The sequence below is a fragment of the Balaenoptera musculus genome, chromosome 17 (genome assembly GCF_009873245.2).
Source record: "Balaenoptera musculus isolate JJ_BM4_2016_0621 chromosome 17, mBalMus1.pri.v3, whole genome shotgun sequence".
Lineage (NCBI taxonomy): Eukaryota > Metazoa > Chordata > Mammalia > Artiodactyla > Balaenopteridae > Balaenoptera > Balaenoptera musculus.
This window is the reverse complement of record NC_045801.1, coordinates 66130110-66154812: the sequence shown is the minus strand read 5'-3', so window position 1 is coordinate 66154812 and position 24703 is coordinate 66130110. Positions and strand designations below refer to the sequence as shown.

At 40.5% G+C, this 24703-nt stretch overlaps 1 protein-coding gene across 6 annotated transcripts in view; it reads left to right on the top strand.

Moving 5' to 3' along the window:
- SULF1 (sulfatase 1) overlaps positions 1–24703 on the top strand; it is a 138008-nt gene that overhangs the window by 50304 nt on the left and 63001 nt on the right. For all 6 annotated transcript variants that reach the window (XM_036830522.1, XM_036830518.1, XM_036830521.1 and 3 more), the window contains 2 exons: positions 11484–11556; positions 11864–12093. In XM_036830522.1, coding sequence (XP_036686417.1) covers positions 11922–12093 — 172 coding nt within the window. In that variant the 5' untranslated portion in view covers positions 11484–11556; positions 11864–11921. The remainder of the gene's footprint in view (positions 1–11483; positions 11557–11863; positions 12094–24703) is intronic.

The window sequence follows — 24703 nt, the reverse complement described above, 5'->3', positions numbered from 1 at the left end:
GAGTGTGTTGGAATGCTTGCCTTTTCGGCAACTCTGCAAAAGATGATCTTACAGAACGGTCCTATCAGCTATGAAATAATTGGCAATCTCAAGTGTCCCATTTTGTGAATTATCAGCTGTCTCTGCCAATGCAAAGGCCTGAGAGATCACCCCTCATGAGAAGACTTGAAGCACCTGCTCCAGGCTTGGTTCCATCTACCTTTTCTTTTGCCAATGCTAGTCGGTTGATTGCTCTACCCTGGACCAGTACTAAAAGCAGCAGCGTCTCCTAGGAATTTGCTAGAACTGCAATTTCTTAGGCCCTACCCCTGAATCAGGAACTCTGGAATAATTAACAAGACCTCCAGTGATTATAATGAACCCCTGCTCTACCTTAGGATTTAAGTACTTGAGCTTGGGGCCTTTGTTTAATAGCAAAATGGTTGTTCTTCTCTTGCATGGCTCTTTTAAAGTATCCAGGGACTTCCCTGGTGGTCCAGTGGTTAAGAATCCATCTTGCAGTGCAGGGGACGCCGGTTCGATCCCTGGTCAGGGAACTAAGATCCCACATGCCACGGGGCAAATAAGCCCACACGCCGCAACTACTGAACCCGTGCACTCTGGAGCCCACACGCCACAGCTAGAGAGAAGCCTGCACACTGCAAAGAAGAGACCGTCCACCACAACTAAAGATCCTGCGTGCCGCAACTAAGACCTGATGCAGCCCAAAAAAATAAATATTTTAAAAATAATAGTAAAATAAAAAAATTAAGTATTCAGTATTCTGAAACTGGGAGCCAAATGTGGTAAAGAAGATGTTTCTTCTTAGAAGGAAAGCTTCCTCAAAATCTAGAGAGAAATCAATGACTAAATTGTAAAGGAATGAGAACTATCTAGTCCTTGGATTAGCATTCTTAGCCTGGATCTTCATCTTCTTGTCTGGCTTTATTCTCCAATAAAACTGATTAACAAGTTACTTATGCATATTTTGGAAGATATTTGAGTTGAATTTAGTCCAAACACGAAAGTAGTGTTATATAAGGAAATTTTTCTTAGTGAACTTGGAAAGCATTGATTAGTAGCCTAGTAATCAGAATTCCTTTGAGCCAGATGGACATTAAATATACTGGCTTCCTATCTGTGTAGCTACAGCTTTGTAGGATCTATTGATCCACTACTTAACAAGCCAGTGGCCCAATTCAAAATAACCACTTCCACTGTTCTCCCACAATGTACCACATAAGTATATTTTTTAAGAGGAAAAGATTCAGGAGTTAGATGGAAACAATCTTCAAATATTTAAATCATTCGTTATTGAGAAGAAAATAGAATTATTTTGTGTGGCTCAGTAGACTAGAGCATGATTAAACACTTAGAAGAGAAGAGGACAGATTTTTGTGCAATAAAATGGAGAATTTTTTAACCTGTTTCGCTGCCCAAAACTAAACAGGTTTCCTAACGAGGTCTGTGTTACCTAGACAGGGGCATTTTTCATTGATGGTCTAGAGAAGTTTTCTTCATTAGTTAAAAGTTAATCTAGGTGAACTTTAAGATCCCTCGTCTTAGTGCATTCAGGCTGCTATAACAAAAACACCATAGACCGGGCGGCTTAAATAGCAAACATTTATTTCTCATTGTTCTGAAAGCTGGAAGTCCAAGATTAAGGTGCTAGTGGATTGGGTATCTGGCGAGAGCCCACTACCTGGTTCATAGATGACCATCTTCTCAGAGTCCTCATATGGTAGAAGGTGGGTGGGAGAGCTCTCTGTGGCCCATTTTATGAGGGTACTAATCCCATTCATGAGGGTTCCACCCTCATGACCTAATGACCTCCCGAAGACCCCCACCTCCTAATACCATCACACTGGGGGTTAGGATTTCAACATATGAATGGGGAAGGAGGGGGACATAAACATTTACTCTATAACACCTTCAAACTCAAAGATGCTATAACATATTTTCAAGACTGTCTCCTTCACATTAGCTCTCTAGAGTGGAGGTTGCTTCTCTCCTTTTTCATATATGATCTGTTCTGTGAAGCCATGTTCCAATGAGGAACAGCAGATTTTCTGTGGCAGGGTGTTGCCATTTGCTCATTTTGCAAACCTGTTCATGATCATGTACATGTTTCCTTTGTTTGCGTTTCAAGGTTACAAAGCTGTAGGTAGGAGATCCTGAAATGGAGGGACCAGAATCATATCAAATCTAATCCTTTGTATTTTCATCCACAATTGAAACTAAATACAATCAAGACATAGCAAAAGGATCAGGAAAAATAAACAAATCCTCCAGAGATCCGCCAGAACTGGAGGTCTTGGTAAGCTTCATAGGCAGCCAGACTTACCTAATAATCCAGTTCTACTAATGATGACAACTAGTATTTTGAAGCTATCATGCTGTTATATGACACATTTTGATAATGTTTCACCAGAGCGAGCCAAAAGAATGATATACTGGAGATTCACAACTTTATAAGGAATTGTCTAAACAATCTAAGCTCCTCACTCTTTAGAGTTATAAATACATACTGTGCTTTGCTAATCTGTCCATCAGCGAAAACTGTTTTAGTTTCTCCTCCACTTTTATTTGCAAATTTTATACATTGATACAAGCCCAATTCAGATAACGGGAGCATTCTTTATTTTTTTCCTTAATTAAGTAAACATCATGCACCTTTGTATGGATAATGTTTTAGTAAGCTTACAAATAAAATCGAAAATTGCTTTCTTCTTGAAGACTCAGGTATTAAAATCAGCCCAACTGTGTTGCATTATAATCTCTAATATCACATCAGGTTTTAATAAGCCTCTTTTTTACAGCACACATGTGCTTAAGACTTCATGGAAACCAAATCTGTGGAGAGAAGGGATTACTTTAGATTACTTTGAAATATGCATTGTTTGAAATGGCCTCTGGTGACCAGCTTTTGTGAATGGCTGATTTTACTTGTGGGGCACATCATCTGGTTTAATTATATTAGCTCCTTTGTGTGACAAGTGCTGGTCTTGTGTGTGCTGAGAAATGAAGGTTTCAAGCAAAGTCGAGTAGTTAGAAAATAAATTCTGGAAATGGAGCACCATTGGGTGTTTGTAGTATAGATGGTTAGATGAGATTTAAGGACTTGGCCAGCTGTAAACATCTATTTATAAAGATACTCTAGTGACAATAAACATACATTTGCCCCAAATGTCCATAGACATAGATTATAATCTGAGCCTTTTCAGGAAGATTATTTTACAGATGACAGATAATTGTTTATGGTGATAATATAGCTCTTAAAATTTTCCTTCTATAAATTCTTCTGCTTAAAACTTCATAAAGTTCACTCTTTTATAACAGTAGAATAAAATGTGAGTTTTCATTAGCTAAAATATTTCCCAGCTTCTGTCCAGACAAAAAGCTAAGACAGAAGTCATATTTTAAGTTTCAAGTTACTACAGGCCTTTTATGCAAGTACTGTGATTTGAATCAGTGTTAGTGAATTTATGGTTTTAAAAATGTCCTACTGTGTCTCTTCAGGTGCTATTCACTTGAAGACTGTGATAAATATCCCTATGTCCAAATACTGTTTTGAGGGTAAGCTGATGAATTTGATTGGACAAGAATGTCATAAATCAGATGGATGTCAATAAAAATGGGTAGACAATTTATCTTTGTTGTATGCTTTGTGTGCTTTGTGGCTAAAATTAATAAATTAATTTTCCTAGAGATGCCTGCTAGCTACTCAGTTTGTTCTACTATAATGATATTTTCCACGATTGCAGACCTGAATTTCACTTGAAAGTTAAGTAGAGTTGCTTTTTTTACTTGATAAATGTACAGCTATGCTTGGTAATCACTGGGAGGTAAGTATATAGCTGAAGGAAAGATGACAATCTGAAGACAGTAGAGGGATTTAGGTACATATAAAGCACATGTTGAAGATGACTTTGTCATTAAAAGGCTTGGAATGGTATATTTAGCCAATAACACAAAAAAACCTCAAACCAGCATTTCCCAGTACAACTTGTGAAGGAAGTATTTTTGAAATAATACATGAACTAATCTGAATTTTAGGGTTTCCTTGGAAATGGGTCTCTGAGCAAAGGTGTTGACTTAAAGATGGATGTTTGATTTTCTTTAAAGGTTCTCCTGTAAATAATACATTTTGGAAGAACAAATTAAAAAACAGAGCTATTCCCCATAATTTGTCCCTAAATCTTGAACTAAGAACTAGAATTTGTTGTCTTTTGAAATGCACATTTGTTTTTCACACTCTGTGTTCCCAGACCTCCCTTTCTTGGTCATGACTCCGTGTGAGGCCAGCAGGATCCCTCAGAAGGAACTTGTGTCTCCACTCTTCTGTATTTAAACCCTTAGAAAATGTTAAAGAGTATTATATTGGTAGCAAGCTTTATAGCGTAGAAAGTAAGCCAGTGGGAACTCTCTTGACTGTGGCTTAATTTTTAAAGCTAAGTCAGGTGTTCTTTCCTTGCATAGATGTTATCTACAAGAAAATATTTTGAGAAGTGCTTTTGAAATCTAAATGTAGCACCTACCTGTATTTTTAAAGATATTTTCTTCAACTTAAATGTATCACAAGAACTGTGGAACTTTAAAATAAATTCATATTGTGCCAGATTATTTACATCAGGGAAACAAACTAAAATGAAACATGTCCCCCAAATTCCCAAAGCTGTTAAAAGGTGCATTTTTTGTACCTAGGAATGGTAGAACTTTAAGCTACGAAGATTGTGTTTCTTCATTACTTAAACATGTATCGGCATGTATGAATATGTTTGTACATGTATCTTAAGTATGTGCATGTGCATGCATGCACGTGTGCGTGTGCAGGCATCTAGTGAGAAAAAAAAGATAAATATATAGGGTACTGATGAAACTTGATGCTTGTGGTAAACAGTAGTGTTCAGCACACTTCAGCTGTGCCATCAGTTTCCAGCCCTCTTGCAGTTGGATGTGGCCATGTGACTAGTTACAGCCAATGAAATATTAGAACAGATCTGAGTCACTTCCAGGTTGAAGCCATGAAAAGCTCTCCTGCAAGATTCTCCAGTTTTTTTCTTCCTCTGCTTCTTGGTCCAGCTATTGCAGCAACACAACAACTGTTCCCCCGTCAGCCCGCATCCATGAATGACCGGGCAGAGCAAAGATCCCGTCACTGTGTGTGTGACTTGCAGTGTGTGTTAAGTCATTGATATTTGGGGTTCTTTTCTTGTTGTTATTGCAACAAACTATTTCTGCTGACTTATGCAATACCTCCAGATACTTCAATACAGATAAGCTATAAATATATGAAACCAAAGGCAAATTTAATGTAATAAATCATATACCATAAGGAGTAGCTAAGATGCCTAAGACCACATTTGTGGTTCTTTTAATCAATATGCTATTCTTGCACTAGACCCAAACTGAAGTTTCCAATGCCCCACTTTTTAAAGTTCAACAATCTTTTTATTCTCATTATCTTGGAGCTCATTGCCACCATCAAAACTTGTGACCATTATCAGACCCTTTGGACACTCTGTAGCATCTGCTTCAAGAATATCAGATCCTTCTGGGGGTTTTTTTCATAATTTTTAGGTCACTTTGGTTTTCTTTGTTTTGCTAATTTCGATTTGAAAGAAGCTGGACAAATCTCAGTCTTGGACCCTTTGCATTCTCCAAAATGCTCTTGGTGAGCTTGTTGTTATGTGGTTTTAGTTCCTACCTTTGTGGGGTAACTCTCAAAAGTATATTTCTTGCTGTAACCTCTCACTTCATTCTTATCACTGCTTACCTCTTTCTGTCTATTCTGTTCCTCCACGAGAAGACAGAGGGAAAGCCTAGGAAATTTACTTATTTCTATTCTTATCATGCAACAGATCATGGGAAAAAAATCCAACTTAAACATAAATAAAATAAAAAATAAAATCTGTCCCTCTCCCTCACCGTACCCCAGGGATAACCAACGCTAACAATTTTGTGAATAGATGACTTTTCAAGGTTCCTTCCAATGTCAGGATTTACAGTGTTGGGGGGAGAAAACAGAAAGGGAAAAAAAGGGAAGAAAAGCAAACATTGTTCAAGGAGGATCTCATCACTTAGCCAAGGATTTCCCGAAAGGTGCTCCAGGTCAGAGATGCACACTTTTCAGCTGTCGTGGGTGACTGGAAGAGATTTATTATTCGAGGGGTATAAAAATGTTATCGCACCAGAAGGAGACTGTTGTCTCTCTTCTTTGCTTGGAGTTGTAATAAATTAGGTCGGGAAACAGGCTTTCTTGGGATTAACAGTAGATGAACTTTGCCAGCTATGGGGTTTTTAAAAGAAGAAATTAGCTCCTTCATGGTTTCACATATATCATAAAGAAGCTAGCACATCCTGAAGGCTTCCTTTAAAGAAAAAAAGTGATATATGGGAAACTTGAAAGTCAAAATTAAAGGAAAAGGGCCATGTAAACTGACCCTAGGAAATGTGAGAACTATGTCAATTGGCGTTGGGGGGTGGGATGGGGGAGGGTAGATACCACCTTCTCGCTGGTATAATCCTATTTTGCTTTACTCTAACGATAAACTAAGTGTGTTCTGGCTAAATTCAGCTTTGCATAATTGCATGCTGCTGGCCTAATCTCCCCACTGCTGTGGTTGGTTATGGTGTCCTGTTTTTTTCTCTCTGGAGTGGCATTGCTTTGTACTAGAAACAATTCCATTGCCCCACCCCTGAGAGGTTGATTTCTGGGCTGAGTGGGTTGTTCTGAACCTGTCTCTCACATACTTTAGATTTGTGGGCGTTCACTTATAAAGTTCTGTGTTATCCTCAGATTAAAACACACACACACACAGAATGTCATCACAGAATGTCATCACAGAATGTCATCACTCATTAGATTTGCGGGCATTTAGAACTTAGGACAGTTTCAAGGCTTTAAGGGGAAAAAAAAGGAATTAAGTTTGTGACTAGGGCCAAATCTGTAGCCATAGAGGTAAAAGGCCAGGCTTAACTATGGAACCAAATATACTCTAGGCCAGTAATTCTCAAATTCTTTGGGCTTGGAATCCCTTTATATTATTGAAATTGTGTTTTTATCATTTTATATTAGTAAGCTTGTGTTTATGGGGATTTTAGCTGTTGATACTTAGAAATTTAAACTGAGAATTTTTAAAAGTATTAATTAAAAAACAATAAATCTATATGTTAAATGATATATAATATTTTATGAAAAATAACTATATTTTCCCAACCAAAAAAATATTGGTGACTAAAATTGGCATTTTACATTTTTGCAAATCTAATATTTATCTGAATAAAAGAGAACTGGATTCTTATATCTGCTTCTGCATTCAATCTGTTGAAATATATTGTTTTGGTTGAGGTATAGGAATAAAGTTCAGCCTCACATGGATAAATAGTTGGAAAAGAAGTATTTCAAGAGCTTTTTTCAGATACTTGTAGATCTTCTTTGATACTATACCAAAACTTGACAAGTGGTGATTCCTAAAGGTTAGTTGTAGTAAGAAATCTGAAACCATATCAATGAGCTTTTCCTACTCTGTTACATTAAAATCCAATGGTCATCTTGCACTTTGAATGAATTTCTTTTACCCATGTATGATTTTGTAACATTGTGTTTGGTCATTTGGGAAACATTGGTTCATTGAATTATGCAAATAGTCTAAGTGTTGACACATTTCATTTTACAATACCATGAAATAACATTCGTTAATATCAACATCAGTGTCATCAGAAAGGTTTTACATATTGGAAAGCTGCCAAGCTCACAGTAGCAGATACAAGTTTTCCAAAATTCTGCTTTTGACTTGAAAGCTAGATTTCTGTCATTGGCAACAAACACGACAAATACCGTCAGTTGCTTTCCTTGAAATGACAGTCTTATTTCATTTACAACTTGAGAAAATGTCTGCCAAAAATCCAAGTCCAAGTAATTCTTTCAACTAAAAATAGCGTTTGAGCAAAAACAGAGAAAAAAGATGTGTCTAGTTCACCTGGCAACTCAGTCCCACGAGTGCTTTCCCTCAACAAGCATCACACCTCCATAGGCTGCAGAGGGTTTTATGTGTCCCTTCTCTCTCAAAACAGAAAACTGAAAAGAAAAGATGTGCCTTCAAGGGTCAAGATTTAATCAAATTAATCATTTTACTGCTTCATCTTGAGTGAAACTGTTTTTTTTTTTTAACTATATGTGATGCTTCCTTCATTCATACAAAAGCAGCTTTGCCCACCATTGCCCTTAGATCATCAGTGCAAATGTCAGCGAAGTGAAAAAGGGAAATAAAGTGTCAGTATTCTTCAAAATAGTTCTGGTCTTGTGGATTCCACCACAAGGATCTCAGGGTCCCCCCAAAGTCCCAGATTACACCTTGACAACCACAGTGGTGGACAAGCATATGGCCACCATCCCCTGTACCTCGGCACCAGCTGCCCAGACAATGGGAGGCTTATTGAAGACAGAGACCCCCTTAAACCTACTGGGGCAATGAGGGCTTTGATTTAGTGTGGGGTTTTGCTAGACAAGCATATGTGAACTAGACTTTCTGTCCAGTTGGCTTGAAGGCTTCCCAGTCTTTTCTTTCTTTTATATGTGACTTGAAACTTTTAATGTCACATTTATAGTTGGCTTGACTGCCCCAAACAAAGTGTTGTAAACTTTCCCCACCAATTGGCCATAGCTACAATTGGTGTTTTCACTTTAGAGCTTGAAGAATAGGCATCTTGTGTTCCGGTCCTGATTCGTGAATACAGCAACCGTTCCTCAAGCTCACTTTCCATGTGTGAGAAAAACCTCTTTTGACATTTCTCCCGTTTTCGACTATTTCTCAAGACAAGCTGTTAGTCTCTAAGGACACTTGTCGTCTGCCACAAAGTATCCAATTCAGACATTGCATCCTTGTCTCCTTTGTTGAGGTCTGCATTTTGTCTGTCAGGTTTTTTTCCTTCTTTTCCTTCTGGAGCTGGAAACCAGGCAGTGAGAGGATGACAGGTTCTAAAAGGTCATTTTTGAATAAAGAATTGTCTGTGTGCACTTTTCTTCAGAGTTCTGTGTTTTGTGTGTTTTAGTAAAGGGAGTGCTCCTGCTGGCCAGACCTGTCTGAAAGTTCCATTTTCTTTACCACTCAATTTCTCGGCTTTTACATATGCATCCGCTGAATCGATAATAAATTGTGGCAGAAAAAATAAACGTAGGTCTCTTCTGCACCTTTGACTGTCCAGAAAGGAAAGCTACTTTATAGGTAAAGCGTGCATCTTCTCTGCTGTCCCTTTTCTTTATTAGGAAACGATTTTCAATGTAGTTTATACAAGGTACCATTAAGGCTAATTTTCTTTTTCCTAAAGGAAGAAGTAAAGTAAATACAATAAAGAAAAGAATAACCCAGAACACTGATTGGGTTCCAGGGAATGTTATCAGCATCTTAATAGTCAAAAATTTTCAGTTGCATGTGTGGCTGATTATTTAAACCAAGCGCTGCTGTTCCATCCATACTGTGAGTCTGACTGTATTTTCTGGGTCACCATTGTCAGCAGAGGTTAGTTGAAACCATAGCGGATGCAAGAAACCCTGCTGACTCTCTCTTCACACAACGTTGCCGGCTTTGAGAGGTGGGCAAAGTTTTGCTACTTCAAGGACCAACCCCCTAAGAAACTTCTGTATTTAACTCTTAGGCTAATGCACGCTCTGTGGGAGAAAGCCATTGTTTCACTCATTTCTTTTGCTTTCCCATCCTTTCATGCTTGTATCAGTTTTCTCATGATTTAAAACAAATGCCCAGAAACCCAACAGTCAGGGCAGAACAATTGCGGGCTTTCAGTGTTCAGCAGGCACCGCAATCACTGAAATAACCCCGAGTTATTACCAAACAAAAAACAAAACCACACGCCAAACCGTACGTATTGACTTTCTCAAGCCACAGGATCAATCGGAGGTGGCTTGCTTTTTTGCTCTGCAGATCATGTGGTCAGGACTGCCTTGCTGCAGACACTGGATTTTTGTTTTAAAACCTAGTTCTTACTGAGTCTTTCTCTCTCTCTCTCCCTCCCTTCTTCCCTCCCAAAGAATAATTACAGGCTGCAAAGTAAAAAGCATTAGAACTGTTTACAAAACAGCTCATAAAGTTTAAAATAATAGGGGCGTGTGTGTTTGTGTAAAACACAACAATAATGTGTATGGCAGGGGGAAGCGGTACACCGTCTTTCTTCATTCTTCTTTCACTGCCCCATGTCACCCTCCAGAGTTGAAGGCGCGGAAGGGAGCGATGGAGTCCCTTTCCTCCTGCTTTGCATTCCTCACACTTCATTCGTGATGCTTACTTATCTGACCCCCATTTATTGTTGAGCATCAAAATACAGACCCTCAGGTGTGTGGGGACAGAGTGACTGCTGGAGCGGGCTGCTATCTAATTAATTTTAGGGCAGTCGAAATTCCCATACAGATGCTCCCTCGTGACAGTCAAGAGAAAGATGGTGTTTTTTTGTTTTTTGTTTTTTTTAATGAGCCCTTTGCTATCTTTCAGAAGTCCAAGAGAACAGCTTTCAGCAGGTTAGCGTTCTAAAGTGAAAGGGGCATTTTTCCAACCCTTTCCAAAGTCTCCTCCTGTGCAGATTCGCAAAGACTTCCACAGTGCTCCCCTCCAGATTTGATTTGATTTGATTTTTTTAAGGTGGAAGGGTCGCCTCTAACCTCCAGCCTCAGAGCCCATCAGTCATGTTGCTTTGCAGGTTGAGATCTGCTGCGGCAAAGCCAAACCTCGGTGCTAGCGGCGCTGCACCGGCTCTGGACAGTAGTGAAGCTGGTGCTGACAGTCGGAGGAGGGCTCTGTCCCCTTAGGCGCCGCTGCGCTGGGGACGAGGGCTGGGCCGAGGGACCAGCCCAGCCGGGAGGAAGCATCCCTTCCCCCGGTGATTGATGGAGGACAGTTAGCTTTTCGGAGACTGGGAAAGGTTGCTCTCCCAGCCACTTACTATGAAGTCTTTGTCAGCAAAAAGAACTCTCCTGGGCAGTGAGTGACATCATGCAGATGACAAATGACAGCTTTGCGTTTCATTCTGCTTGATAAGTACTCAATATCGTCCGCAGGTGAGTTAACGCTCCCCAGATGCAAACACTCCAGTGCCCTGTGGTTTCACAGGCACTGCTGACTCTTCCTTATCAGTCATTTGTTTTCTTGGGGATGTTTAAAGTACTATTAAAGTGTGAGCAGGGATGATACCCAGATCACTGTATTTATGATTATGAAATGAAGGTGTTATTCATGTCATTTGTTAGCAGTTCTGAATGTTGTTTCCTTCTGTTTCTCCCTTTTGGAGTACAGATTTTAAAAATTATATCAATATATATGTATAGATATGATTTATATATTACATTTATATTTATTATACTTATATATAAATATAATATATAAATCATATCTATACATATATATTTATGCTGTTCCAAGAGACTATTTCAGACCAAAAATCTGTGTCAAAATCCTTGACTGACGTTTCCTTTGTATTTTTTCTCCCCCTTCCAGGACCCCATCTGCAGATGTCCTGAATACCTCTGAGTATAGCAATTGATTATTCAACCAGGATACCTAATTCAAGGTATTAGCTCTTGTCAGAAAGCTTTTACATCTGAGCTCTGTGTTGGAAATTCTATTTTGGCAATGAATTTTGAAATCGGAAAAGTTGGAATGAGAATAAAGGACAAAAGTGAATTTGCAAAATAATCAAGCGCTTAAAAAAACGACCTGACGCCTGGGAGGGTTTGCCGCTTCTGACTCATGGGCAGCCCTTTCTCTGCCGGTTTATGTGCCAGTTCTCACTGAGTTGTAGTGCTTTTTCTACAACTGTGTTTGGGGCTTGGATTTCATTTTCGTCTCTCCCTCTCCCTTTCTCTCTGACTGCCCAGAGCTGCAGGAACCAGGAGACAGACATTTTGTCAGTTTTGCGACATTGGACCAAGCACAATGAAGTATTCTTGCTGTGCTCTGGTTTTGGCTGTGCTGGGCACACAGCTGCTGGGGAGCCTCGGTTCAACCATCAGATCCCCGAGGTTCAGAGGCCGGATACAGCAGGAACGAAAAAACATCCGACCCAACATCATTCTTGTGCTCACCGATGATCAGGACGTGGAGCTGGGTGAGACACTGGGTTTTTCACTTGTTGGTCTCTTTTGCTCAAATGATTTGCTGGCTTTGCATTATCAGTAACAGTCAGTTAACTTTTGGGGGTTTGGCACATCATGGTAGTATCTGAACCAACAACCTAGGTTATAAAATGTACTCGTATTAATGATACAGCATTTGGTTTGTGTTTCAACTTGACTCTTCTGATCTTAAGTTTTTGAAGCTGGGGGTGGGGTGGGAGGATGGGAGGACGGCAGGCGAGAGGAAGCACGAAACTGTAGAAGTCAAGGGTTGGATCGTGCGCCTTGGAAAACTCTTGGTCCAGAACTTTTCAAAATATTTGGGCAAATTTGTTTCAAAGAGTATGAGATTATGACTGTAATTCTCTGCAATGCAGATGAACATAGGCGGATACAAAAAGAACTTGTCGATTGTCATTATTATTAAGGTGATTCCTTTATTCACAGCTTGTGATTGTTAGGGAATTGAAAGTTACAGTATCCTGCACATCCTTCCGGTGGTAATTCACTGCTACCACCTTAGACAGGATGCTTTTCTGAAGAATTCACTCACCTGGGTTAATTCTAGAGCACTTAGAAAGCCTGCCAACCTCTGGTGTTTCAGCTCAGCTTCTGTATCACCTGATTTAGTTTCTCACCTTCTCACTTTCTTTAATGGCCCAGCCCTATGGTCTTGCCCATAAGCTTAGGGTCAAGTTCTTCTAGGGTACCTAGGACAAATGAAAAGCTTGCCCTTACAAGTTGTCACCACCACTCATTTCCATTCCTGGACGCAATTCCTTGCTCTCAGGAATCGCTCAGCTAGGCTTATCCATCACGCTGAACTTGACCGTTGCTTGTAGCTTTTAGACTTCCTGCTAGCAGAGCACCCTGGGCTTCTTTCCAGAGCTCCTGTGGCTAGGGTCTTTGAGGATAAACCCCTCCAGGCTGGAATTTGATCCACAGGGATAGGGACTTTGATTTCCAATTGGAAACCAAACCCTGGAATCCCAAAAAGTTAACTTTTGGGGTTCAGCTGGAAACAAAGGCACTAAAAGCCAGCAGAGGTAATGATTGTTGGAGGTGACTTGCAGCGTCTGTTGTCTCTCACTTAATTGCTTTTTTTTTTAAATAAATTTATTTATTTATTTATTTATTTTTGGCTGCATTGGGTCTTAGTTTCTGTGCGAGGGCTTTCTCTAGTTGCGGCAAGCGGGGGCCACTCTTCATCGCGGTGCGCGGGCCTCTCACTATCGTGGCCTCTCTTGTTGCGGAGCACAAGCTCCAGACGCGCAGCCTCAGTAGCTGTGGCTCACGGGCCCAGCCGCTCCGCGGCATGTGGGATCCTCCCAGACCAGAGCTCAAACCCGTGTCCCCTGCATTGGCAGGCGGATTCTCAACCACTGCACCACCAGAGAAGCCCAATTGCTTATTTTTTAATTTTTATTTACTTATTTGGTTGCGCCAGGTCTTAGTTGAGGCTGGCGGGCTCCTTAGTTGTGGCACGTGAACTCTTAGTTGCAGCATGCATGTGGGATCTAGTTCCCTGAGCAGGGATTGAACCCGGGCCCCCTGCATTGGGAGCGTAGAGTCTCAACCACTGTGCCACCAGGGAAGTCCCTCTCACTTAATTGCTTAAGCAAGACCATGGATTTTCAGGCATCATGCCAAAATGAAAAGTCTTGCAGGTATGACTTTAGTATATATGTGGCTGGTGGTTTAAGTTTTCATTCACCTACAGGGCAAGTAAAGTGAAGACCTTTGAATTCACCTCCCTTAACATCTCTCGTATCCATCCTTTTCAATGAAGCCATTCTCTTCTCTCCCAGTTTTTCCCTAACTGGTTGGTCACGTGACCCACCTGTGCCCTCTAGTCTTGGCCCCTCCTACCTATTCTTCATTTCCTGCAAGTATCTGATCAGGTCTCTGCTGCTTAAAACCCTCCACCGGGTTCCTTTACCAAGAGGATTAAACCCCTCCCCTCTGCAGGCTGATGAGCGCTGGGCATCTGTCCCTACCTATTTCTGTAAGGCTATTTCCCTTTCCCCCACTTTTGCTCTGTGCTTCATGGAAACAACTTACACTTCCCTGAAGGTGTCTGGTGGTTTCATCTCCCTCACCGTTATTTCATGCCTTTGTACATCTCATCCCCTCTGCCCTTTCCCCATTTTTCCACCTGGCGAACCCCTACCTATTCTTCGTGACCCAGTCCAGATGCCTTCCCCTCGGGGGTCTTCCTTTACCAAAACGATCCTGCTGTCCAGCAAGGTGGAGGGAACTTTCCTTTGCACCACCTTGGACCTGCCTCCAGCGTATGACCCTTAATCCACCATGTGCTTCCATACCTGTCTCTTCCACTCAACTGAGAGCAGCTAGAGGGCAGGGTAGTGTTTTATTTATGTTGCAATCCTGATGCTGGGACTGTGCTGGGAATCTAGTAGGTGCTCAGTAAACTGGAAATGGACCCACAGGGGCCTGAAAAGGCTAACAGAATTCCCAGAAATGAATGCAAGTATCTGTCATGATCTACCTCTTCAATATACAATCCTTGTCTTTAAAATAAATTAAGGAATTGTTTGATCAGTGTATTTTTAAGAGTTCAAAATTTCATCCTTATCCTATAGTTAATTAATTCATTCAGTAAATATTTATTAAGCAGTTATTAAACGCTGGCTTCTAGTGGAAACACATGGATTTAATGGTGAAGAGTCATAGGCCAGGTTCAGTCAACCCAGCTGTTTCCTACATGTTTGCCTTGCCTTTACTTCCTTCCTTGATTTCCTACCCAGATACCAGGCTAAGCATTCACTCATTTAATCATCACAATCGCTCTATGAAGTGGTTACTATTACTCTCTTCAGTTTATACTTAAGATAAATGAGGCTTAGAGAAGTCGCATAGGCTGTGATGAGCTAGGAAATGGTAAACTCAGGATCTGTATTAGGGCTGGGTCTCCACAGCTACACATTTAACCATGATTCCTTCCCTCAATCCGTCCTTCAACAAATATTTATTGAGCCCTTCCTAAAACAACCTGTAAATACATGGTCACGCCCTAGGTTCCAAGATAACAGCTAAGATGGGTCTTGTTATCCCACTGGCAGAACAAGTTGATGATGAACCACTGTGAACCATGGGTAAAAATTTAGAGAAGACTTCTTTTCTCAGCAGAAAAATTATGCTCTTGGTAGTGAGGACAGTTTGATGGAGACTTTTGCCTGGCCGATTGTAACGCTCTCATGATCTTTCTTGACACTTAACTGCTCTAGACTTTAGTTGGCTTTTGTGTTTTTTTTAATCATCTTAACCAATTTTTTTTTTTTTTTTTTGGCTGCATTCTGTCTTCATTGCTGTGCATGGGCTTTCTGTAGTTGCGGCAAACGGGGGCTACTCTTCGTTACGGTGTGCGGGCTTCTCATTGCAGTGACTCCTCTTGTTGCGGAGCATGGGCTCTAGGCAAGCGGGCTTCAGTAGTTGCAGCATGCGGGCTCAGTAGTTGTGGTGCACGGGCTTAGTTGCTCCACGGCATGTGGGGTCTTCCTGGACCAGGGATCGAACTCGTTTCCTCTGCATTGGCAGGCAGATTCTTAACCACTGCACCACCAGGGAAGTCCTCATCTTAACCATTTTTAAGTGTACAATTCAATAGTGTTAAGTACATTCACATTGTTGTGCAACCAATCTCCAAAACTCTTTTCATTCTATAAAATTAAAACTCTATACCTATTAAACAGTAACTCCCTAAACCCCCAGCCCTTGGCAACCACCATTCTACTTTCTGTCTCTATGAATTTGACTGCTCTGGGTACTTCATATAAGTGGAATCATACAGTATTTATCTTTTTGCGACTGGCTTATTTCACTTAGCATAATGTCCTTCCTCACTGTTCATCTGTGTTGTAGCATGTCTCAGAATTTCCTTCCTTTTGAAGGTTAAATAATATTCCATTATATGTATATCCACCCTATGTTTATCCATTGATCTCCTGTTAGACATTAGTGTTGCTTCTGCTTTTTGATTATTGTGAATAATGCTACTATGAACATAGGTGTATAAATGTCTCTTTGAGACGCTGCTTTCAATTCTTTGGGGGTATATACCCAGAAATGGGGTTGCTAGATCATTAGATAATCCTATTTTTAATTTCTTGAGGAACTGCAATACTGTTTTCATAGCGACTGCACCATTGTCCATTCCCACCAACAGTACATAAGGGTTCCAGTTTCTCCACATTCTTGACAACATTTGCTGTTTGCTGGTTTTTTGATAATAGCCATCCTAATGGGTGTGAGATGTTCTCTAATTGTGGTTTTGACATGGTTTGTTTTGGTTTGATTTTTTACTTACATGTGATTATGTTTGCCAAATATTGAATAAATCTTCACCTAAGCAAAACTTTTGCACCTGTAACACTGCAGGCATTTTTGGCTTCTGTGCCTCCAGAAGGATATAACAGACTTAGAAAAGGCTTAGGAAAACAACTACAAAAATTGTAATAGAATACTTTTCCTTTTGGGAAAGAATAAAACAATTGTATCTCTTTGTCTGGAAAGACAAAGGCTAAGAAGGATTGTAATCCAGGTTTATGAAACAAGCTGGGAAGGAAGGCTCTTATTAAGTAGGACTGGGGCCCCTCCCTCAACTTTGAGGACAAATAAAGTAAACTAGTACTTTGTGAAAGGAGTGAAACACATGAGGAATTTACTAATAAAAGTGCTAGAACCTTATATGTGGATAACACTTTATCTTTTTCCAAAGAACATTTATTCTCATTATTGCATTTTATTGTCATCCCACCCAAGTTGGGTGGGTAGGACAAAGATCATCATCCCAGGAGAACACTTGATCCATGGAAAGATTAAGTAATTTAACCAACGGTCCCCGTACTTCTGGATTTGCTTTTTCCACAACTTGAGAAGTGGTTCAGGTTATGCCTCTACCTGTAAATAGTTCAGGTTTTTAGGCAAAGTTAATGGGTGGAGATTTACACCTTTTTTAAAAAAATTGAAGTATAGTTAATTTACAATATTCTGTTAGTTTCAGCTGTGCAGCAAAGTGATTCAGTTATACATACATATATATCTATTTTTTTCAGATTCTTTTCCCTTATAGGTTATTACAAAATATTGAGTATAGTTCCCTGTGCTATACAGTAGGTCCTTGTTAGTTATCTATTTTATATATATTAGTGTGTATATGTTAATCCCAAAGTCCTAATTTATCCCTCCCCCTCCTTTCCTCTTTGGTAACCATGTTTGTTTTCTATATCTGTGAGTCCATTTCTGTTTTGTAAATAAGATCATTTGTATCATATTTGAGATTACACGTATAAGTGATATGATATTTGTCTTTCTCTGTCTGATTTACTTCACTTAGTATGATAATCTCTAGGTTCATCCATGTTGCTGTAAATGGCATTATTTCATTCTTTTTTATGACTGAGTATATTCCATTGTATATATATATGTACCACATCTTCTTTTTTAAAAATAACGTATGATTGATTTTATTTTATTTATTTTTTATTTTTTGTTTTTGGCCACGCCACATGGCTTGTGGGATCTTAGTTCCCCAACCAGGGACTGAACCTGCGCCCTTGGCAGTGAAAGCATGGAATCCTAACCACTGGACTGCCAGGGAATTCCCAGTACCACATCTTCTTAATTCAGTTGTCTGTTGATGGGCACTTAGGTTGCTTCCATGTCTTGGCTATTGTAAATAATGCTGCTATGAACATTGGGGTGCATGTATATTTTTGAATTATGGGTTTTTTTAAGCTAGAAAAACACAAACGGACATGATTAACATGAAGTTTGGGATGATGGTTACCATCTGGGGAAGGAATGGTAACCAAGAACATCAGCAGTATCCATATTTCATTTTAAAATTTAAAATATATATCTGAAGCAACTGTGATCAAATGTTAAGCTTTGACAAAGCTAGGAGACATGTTATTTATTCTATTTTTCCCTGCACTTGAAATATTTTACAAATCAAAACGAAGAAAATCAGAAAATCAGCTTGTGGGACTCCCCTAACTTTCTGAGACTAGAGTCAAAGAGATTAGGCTCTAAATCTTTCCCAAATGGTCCCTGGGTGCCACTCTGAGAAACAGAATAATGAGCTGATTAGACCATTGATCTGGCTCAATGTGGCATTTCTTAAATTCTTAGGAAATTGGAGTGGTGCTAACATCTCAGTAACGCTGACCCAATGCTTCTCTTAGATCATAAGGAGAATTAAGAAATCTTAAATACATGGAAACACTTTGTCTAAAGCAGAGGTCACAAATGGGATCTACAGTCCAGAGCTAGCCCACAGATGTGTTTTGCTTGACCAGCACACTTTTTAAAATCAAGGCAACATTTTAAAAGATCAGGTGACTTTACATAAGAAGAAAAAAAATCCAGATTCCGACTCTTCTTGAAAGTTCAGAAGAATGAGGGCTTACATTCCCATGAGGCAGCCATCAGTTAAATGCTTGAAGGGGAGTCAAAGCTGCCCCCATTAGGTGGGGCGTGTCCTCCCGAGACCCTCACGGTCCCCACCACTCTCCACTGCTCCCCAACACTTAGGCCAAGGAGCACTTGCTATTTGCCATCATGCCCATCCTGCTGATTTTCGTATAGTCAGGGGAAAGTTCTGTATACCCACATCTCTATCAAACGTAGAAAACTGGAAAGACGAAAGCTCTGTGATTTTTCTTGTACCTGCCTACCTTCTCTGTCTAGTCTGTAGGCATTTTTACTTCCATTCCCCTAAAAAACTAGTCTCCACTTTTAATGGCCTTTAGCTCTTTAGGGGAAAAAAAATAATGAGTCCTAGTGACCTGGAAACATGCCAGACAGATTTATTATCTGCTTCTTGGTCCCTTCTTCCCCCAACTTGTTTTCCCTCCTCTGGTTTTAGCTGAAACATCTGTTTTTTTCTTTCCTACCAATTTCATAGTTTTGGTAGAAAAAGGTATACTGTGTGATCATGTTATCTTTTTAATGCTTTCAGAATTAAAATTTTCAATAGACCAATAAAGCCATTTTTAATATGGGAAATATCACTGTTTAAGGTTCCATACTTAACTGTTGGCATAGGAAAATAGCAGGGATGTGCTTTAGCACAGGCCATTTATATATTTAAATCATTAACCTTACCCCATCTTAAAACAATGGCGTCTAGAAACAACCCTGCACATTTAATGAGTTGTGTTTGCTTGTCATTATCACTCATCAAACCATGAATTGTTGCAATTCACACAGAGGTGTGTCGCTCTATGAAGCCAGATGTGTATGAATGCCACATATCTGGGACTTCCTTAAAGGATGATGATGACAAAATTTATTATTGAATTTCTGGTTCTGTGAGTTTTTCTGGACATGATGAACAGCCTCGATGAAAATGTTCATGTTTGATAGTATGAAATATTGAATAATCAAATGCTAAGATATTTGAATCAGGAAAGGCAAAGCTTTGTTGTAAAGTTTAACATGTACGTGAAGTAACAAGCTCTCTGTGTGATTTTGGTAAAGTCATTCCGATTAGTGGGACATTTTCTCCCTCCTGACCTTTTTTCACACATGTGATTTGGGAATAAATGAGTTGAAGCCTGTAGAATGATTTAAATTCCTGGCTATGACATCCCCACCCCTGCAAGAGCGAATGGCAGATGTCCCCAGTCCCAACCTGGAACTCTGGCGCTGGGACAGCTTTTCTTGGCAGCCCCAAGATTCAGCTGTGGCCTGGACCTTCCCTGTCCTCAAGCCAGCCCAGTCAGCAGTGCCCCCATGCCAGCTACTGGACTTAATTACGGTCACTTCATAACATCCCTGTCAGGCTTCCACCTCACAGGACAATTTTAAATGATAATGAAGTCAGGCTTCTTGCTTAAGAGGGGCGTGGGGAACAGTGTGTGATGGGTGGAGGGGAGCTGATATCTCTCAGCCAGCATTAACATTTTATGTCTTGAAGCACAAAGCAGTTGACCTCTGTCTTAGTCCGTGAGGACTGCTCTAACCAAATATCATAGACTGGGTGGCTTAGTGACTTATAAACAACAGATATTTATAATTATTATAATATTTATAATTATAATATTTATAATATTATAATTATATTATAATTTTTATTATAATTATAATATTATAATTATTATTATAATAATTATAATATAATTATACATAATATATAATTGTATATAATAATATATTTATATATAATAATTATAATACATATAAATATATAATAAATATAATTATAATATAATTATATATAATAATATAATTATATATAATAATATATAATATAATTATTATAATAATTATAAATATAATTATTATATTTATAATTATCAGGTAATTATTTCTCACAGTTCTGGAGGCTGAAAAGTCCAAGATCAAGGCTCCAGCAGATTCGGTGTGTGGTGAGGACCCACTTCCTGGTTCATAAGTGGCTGTCTTGTCACCATGTCCTCACATGGAGAAAGGGGCAAGGGAACCCTCTGTGGCCCCTTTTATGAGGGGCTGATCCCATTCATGAGGGCTCCACCCTCATGACCTCATCACCTCCCAAAGCCCCACCTCCTAATACCATCACCTTGGGTGTTAGGTTTCAACCTATACATTTTGGAAGGACACGAGAAAGTTCAGTCTGTCGCAACCTCTGTATTCTTACCTTAGCTTTGGAATTCAGATGTGATTACAGATAGGGAGATGGAAAAGGCAAGAGTAAAGGAAACACGTTGGGGCTGAGGTGATCACAAAGTAAAACCGCAGCTCATGCCGTTTGCTCAACAGCCCCGCTAACTAGTCCGGGGAGCTGTTATTAGCTCCATTTTACAGCTGAGAAACACAAACCAAAAGAGGGTAAATGGCTTGTTCAAGTTCATCTGTGACAAACGCCCAGATGTTTCCCCCCAAGTCCAAACCCAGGGCTCTTTCTCTTCTCGTGCTCACGCTCCTAAGCCCTGCTTTGGGAATCTCGTTATGATTCTTTAGCCTTAAGCTTCATGTCATTCCTATGAAATAATTGTTCTGATAACGAAGAATCAACACGATTTGCATTTTAGGCACCAAAGGCCTGAAACCCAGAAGAAGTGAGGAGCTTCAGCTTAAAACAAAGCTGAGTCCTTCCAGCTATAGGACAAGACATGGTCCCATCCACTGCTCTCAAGCTGGAAATGCATAATTATGAGTTGTTTTATGCAGAATAGTGTTTGGTAGTTTCCCAATGAAAAATCAATGGTGCGATCATAGTGGCTGTAGAAGCAGGACGAGGCAGTGTTGTTGGCTGACATTAATCATTGCACAGCCATAAAAGAGAAGAAGGAGGTTTTTGCTTACCTTGTTGGAGTGCAGTGACTCAGCAGAGGGAAGAGGTATGATTCCTGTGCTCCATCATCTGTGTCTACGCAGGGGATCCGAGATCAGAGGCAGCAGTTAACACCAGTGTGACTGTCGGCTTCTGAAAACAGACACGCCTGCAGTCCACTCACCCCGACCTGGGCCCGAGCTACTTTAATCACTTCAGCCCCTAAGAGGGCAGGAGACAGGCTTTAGTGTCTGTTAGTATCTCCCCTAAGAGGCCGGATGAAGCAAGATATGAGATTACAGAAAATGAGACATATCCTGACTCCGAGCAGACATCATTTCTGTGTCTCAGTCTTGAGAACGTCAGTGTCACAGCCAGGACTCAGCCTAGTTGGAGCTTAAGAGCGTGGTCTCTGAGCAGACTGCCTGCCTTTGCATCTGGGTTCTGCTGCTTAGGGTCTGTGTGGCCCTAGGCACGTTGTTTAACCCTTTTGCTCCTCAGCTTTATCATCCTTGGTATGAGAATAATAAATAATAGCACCCGCTATGGAAGGCTATTGTCAGGGTTAAATGAGTTGCTACACGGGAAGCACTTAGAAGTGGGAGTAAAGTAGAAAATCCATGAGAGTAAAAGTATGAAATCAGTGCTTCCTCTTCCTCTCTGCCCACCTTACAGCCTTGGAAGCGGTCTAAGCCACTTAGATCACTTAAAATGAGGCACCCACTAAAGTCTCTTCCAGCTCGAGGCTTCCCTGGCTCTGTGTCAGGCCTCGAAGAGTTCTGCAAGAGTGGGGAGGGGCCGCGCCAGCATCCTCAGGGAGCTTGTTAGAAATGCAAATTCTCTGGTCCTTCCCGGGTCTTACTAAATCAGCATCTCAGGGTGGACCCAGAAGTCTAGGATTTAACATGTGCTCCAGGAGAAGCATTATTGGAGAAGCATTGTTGGAGAAGCATTGTCTCAGAACCTTCTCCTTACTGAGAAACGTGAAGCCACATTCAGGAACCTCACATTCGGGAACCCCGCCTGTGGTGCTACCGTGGCCACAGTACCTGCAGGGACCAGATGTCTTCATTGTTCCCTTTGACATGTGGGCCGGTTGGAAGCAGAGCATTTGGAGGGATTTTTTAGTTCCTCGGTACAACCATCTCAGTCAATTAAGAAAAGAGAGATACTTAGAATGAGAGGAGAGTCCTGCCTGGGACAATTATGATGCAAGGGGCTAAGTTTTAGTCCCCAGTTTGTAGATTATTTGACCTTAGATCAGATTTTCACCTCCCATCCTGTGCTGCGGTCCAAATAAGTCTGTAAACTGGAGGTTGCAGCTTTGTGATTCGGGACCTTGGAGGATGGCCTCCAGCTGCATTTTTTTTTTTTTTTTAATTTGAGTCCAGCTAGGCTCATAAGGAAACTCTGAGAAGTCATTCTTTGACATGAAACGACTGTTAGGCAATAAAAATTGGTCAACAGTGTTTGCTGAGTTTTCCCAAAATTCAAGCTATTACCATAAGTAATCACTGCAGTTTTCTAAAGAGGAAGGAGTAATAAGGGAATGGACTTTGGCATCAACCTCGAACTCTCTCCCCACTCCTGCGTCTCATTTCATGTATTTTCTCCAGGCTCTTTCCCCCTGTGTGATCAACCAACAGAAATATAAAACACAACATTTCTAAAATGCACTTCTTTGATCTTCTATAGGACATATTTCTTGTTAGTTACTTCTTGAGTAACAGTGAAACCATTACTTTTCCTGTTTTCTTCCCAGGCTGAAAACTGTGAGTCAACTCACAGCCTTCTGAATGCATTACAACATCTCTTGGGTCCGCTGCTTAAGAGTCCTTCTATTTTAAAGGCACAATCCAGTTCAAGTTCTTATCAGCCCATGGCCGGGTGGGTTCAGCAACCTTTTGGCCGTACCCTTGATGGACCAGCCTATTCCCCACCCACCCCACAATGCACATACTTCCATTGCCATGGCAACACCTCTCAAAGACTTCTTTCTCATCATGTCCTTCATGCCTTTGACAAAGAACTTGCTCTGCCGTCATTTTGTCGATTCTGTCAAATCCAAATATCTCTGCCCAGCCTCCAAGCTATTGGCTAAATCTGCCGCCCATTTCATCAAGAGAAGTCTTCATATTCGTTTTCATTGCAGAAAATCCACGTGCCATTTTCATCACTCCACTTACTTCTTCCCACCTCCAGTGCACCGTGCATACCACCTTCCCCGTGCTACCCACAGTACACTTCGCCCATCCCATGTTTTTCTTCCTCCTTTCCTTCCATTTGTCCTCATCTCCTGTGGCAGAGCTCTTATTAAACATTGCCTCCGGTCCCCGCTGTCTTTATACGTCCTGCTACTGCTATATCCACGCTCACGTCTACCTTGCTTTGCAGATACCCCTAAGCAATTTTCATATGTAAATTCTCATCTGGATGGTTTACTGCTGAAGATGAGAGGCAGCAGAGAATTTTCCATTTCTTTTGTTAGTGCTGCACTCTGGGGGATCCGTCCAGAGAGTTGAGGTCAACAGAATGAATGCTCAGCATGAAGTCGGTGCTCACTGCATGTTATCCGCTGATGGCAAAAAGGTTGCTTGATCCCCTGAATACAACCAGGGGAGAGAAAGCAGTTAGGAATCCTCCTAACTGAAGCATATTTTAGGGAGCTCTAAGGAGGCCCAATTAGAAACCATCTTTTCTGTTTTCATGTGAATGGTAAGAGCTCGTATGTGAAAAAAAATCAGGCTAACTGTGGTTTTTGGATGGCTGGACGCTTCTCTTCTGCTCTGAATGCTTGCCTGGTTTGCATTACGATTTCCTTCCTTCTTGGAAAGCTACACAGACTTTCTCCCTTTCTTTGGAAGAAGTAGGACCTGTTGGAAATGTGAGGCTCCAGGATTGAAATGCAATGGCCTTGGCTGTAGTGCTCTGTAGTGCATTTCTTGACAGGTCCTGAAAAGACTATTGAATTCTGGCCTGAGCTTTTTTTTTTCCTGCAGTATTTGGATGGGTTTCAGCTTCCATGTTTGGCTGGATAATCGAAATAGGTTTTTTTTTCCTTCCTCAGCAATCGTATGTACAATTTCATCCTTTACAGTTCAAATGGCATACTTTACTACTATGCAGATACTTTTGAATGCAATAGAATCATAGCTCTTTCACAAACAAACAACCCATCTTTTAAAATGACGTGGAAACAGGTGAAAATATAAACTGGTCGTACTATCCTGGTAGAAAAACTGGCAGGTATGTGGTGAGTTTGCTAGAGAATACCAACTTACATTGAAAATCTTTTTTTAATTAAACACAGGCATTTTGCAAAC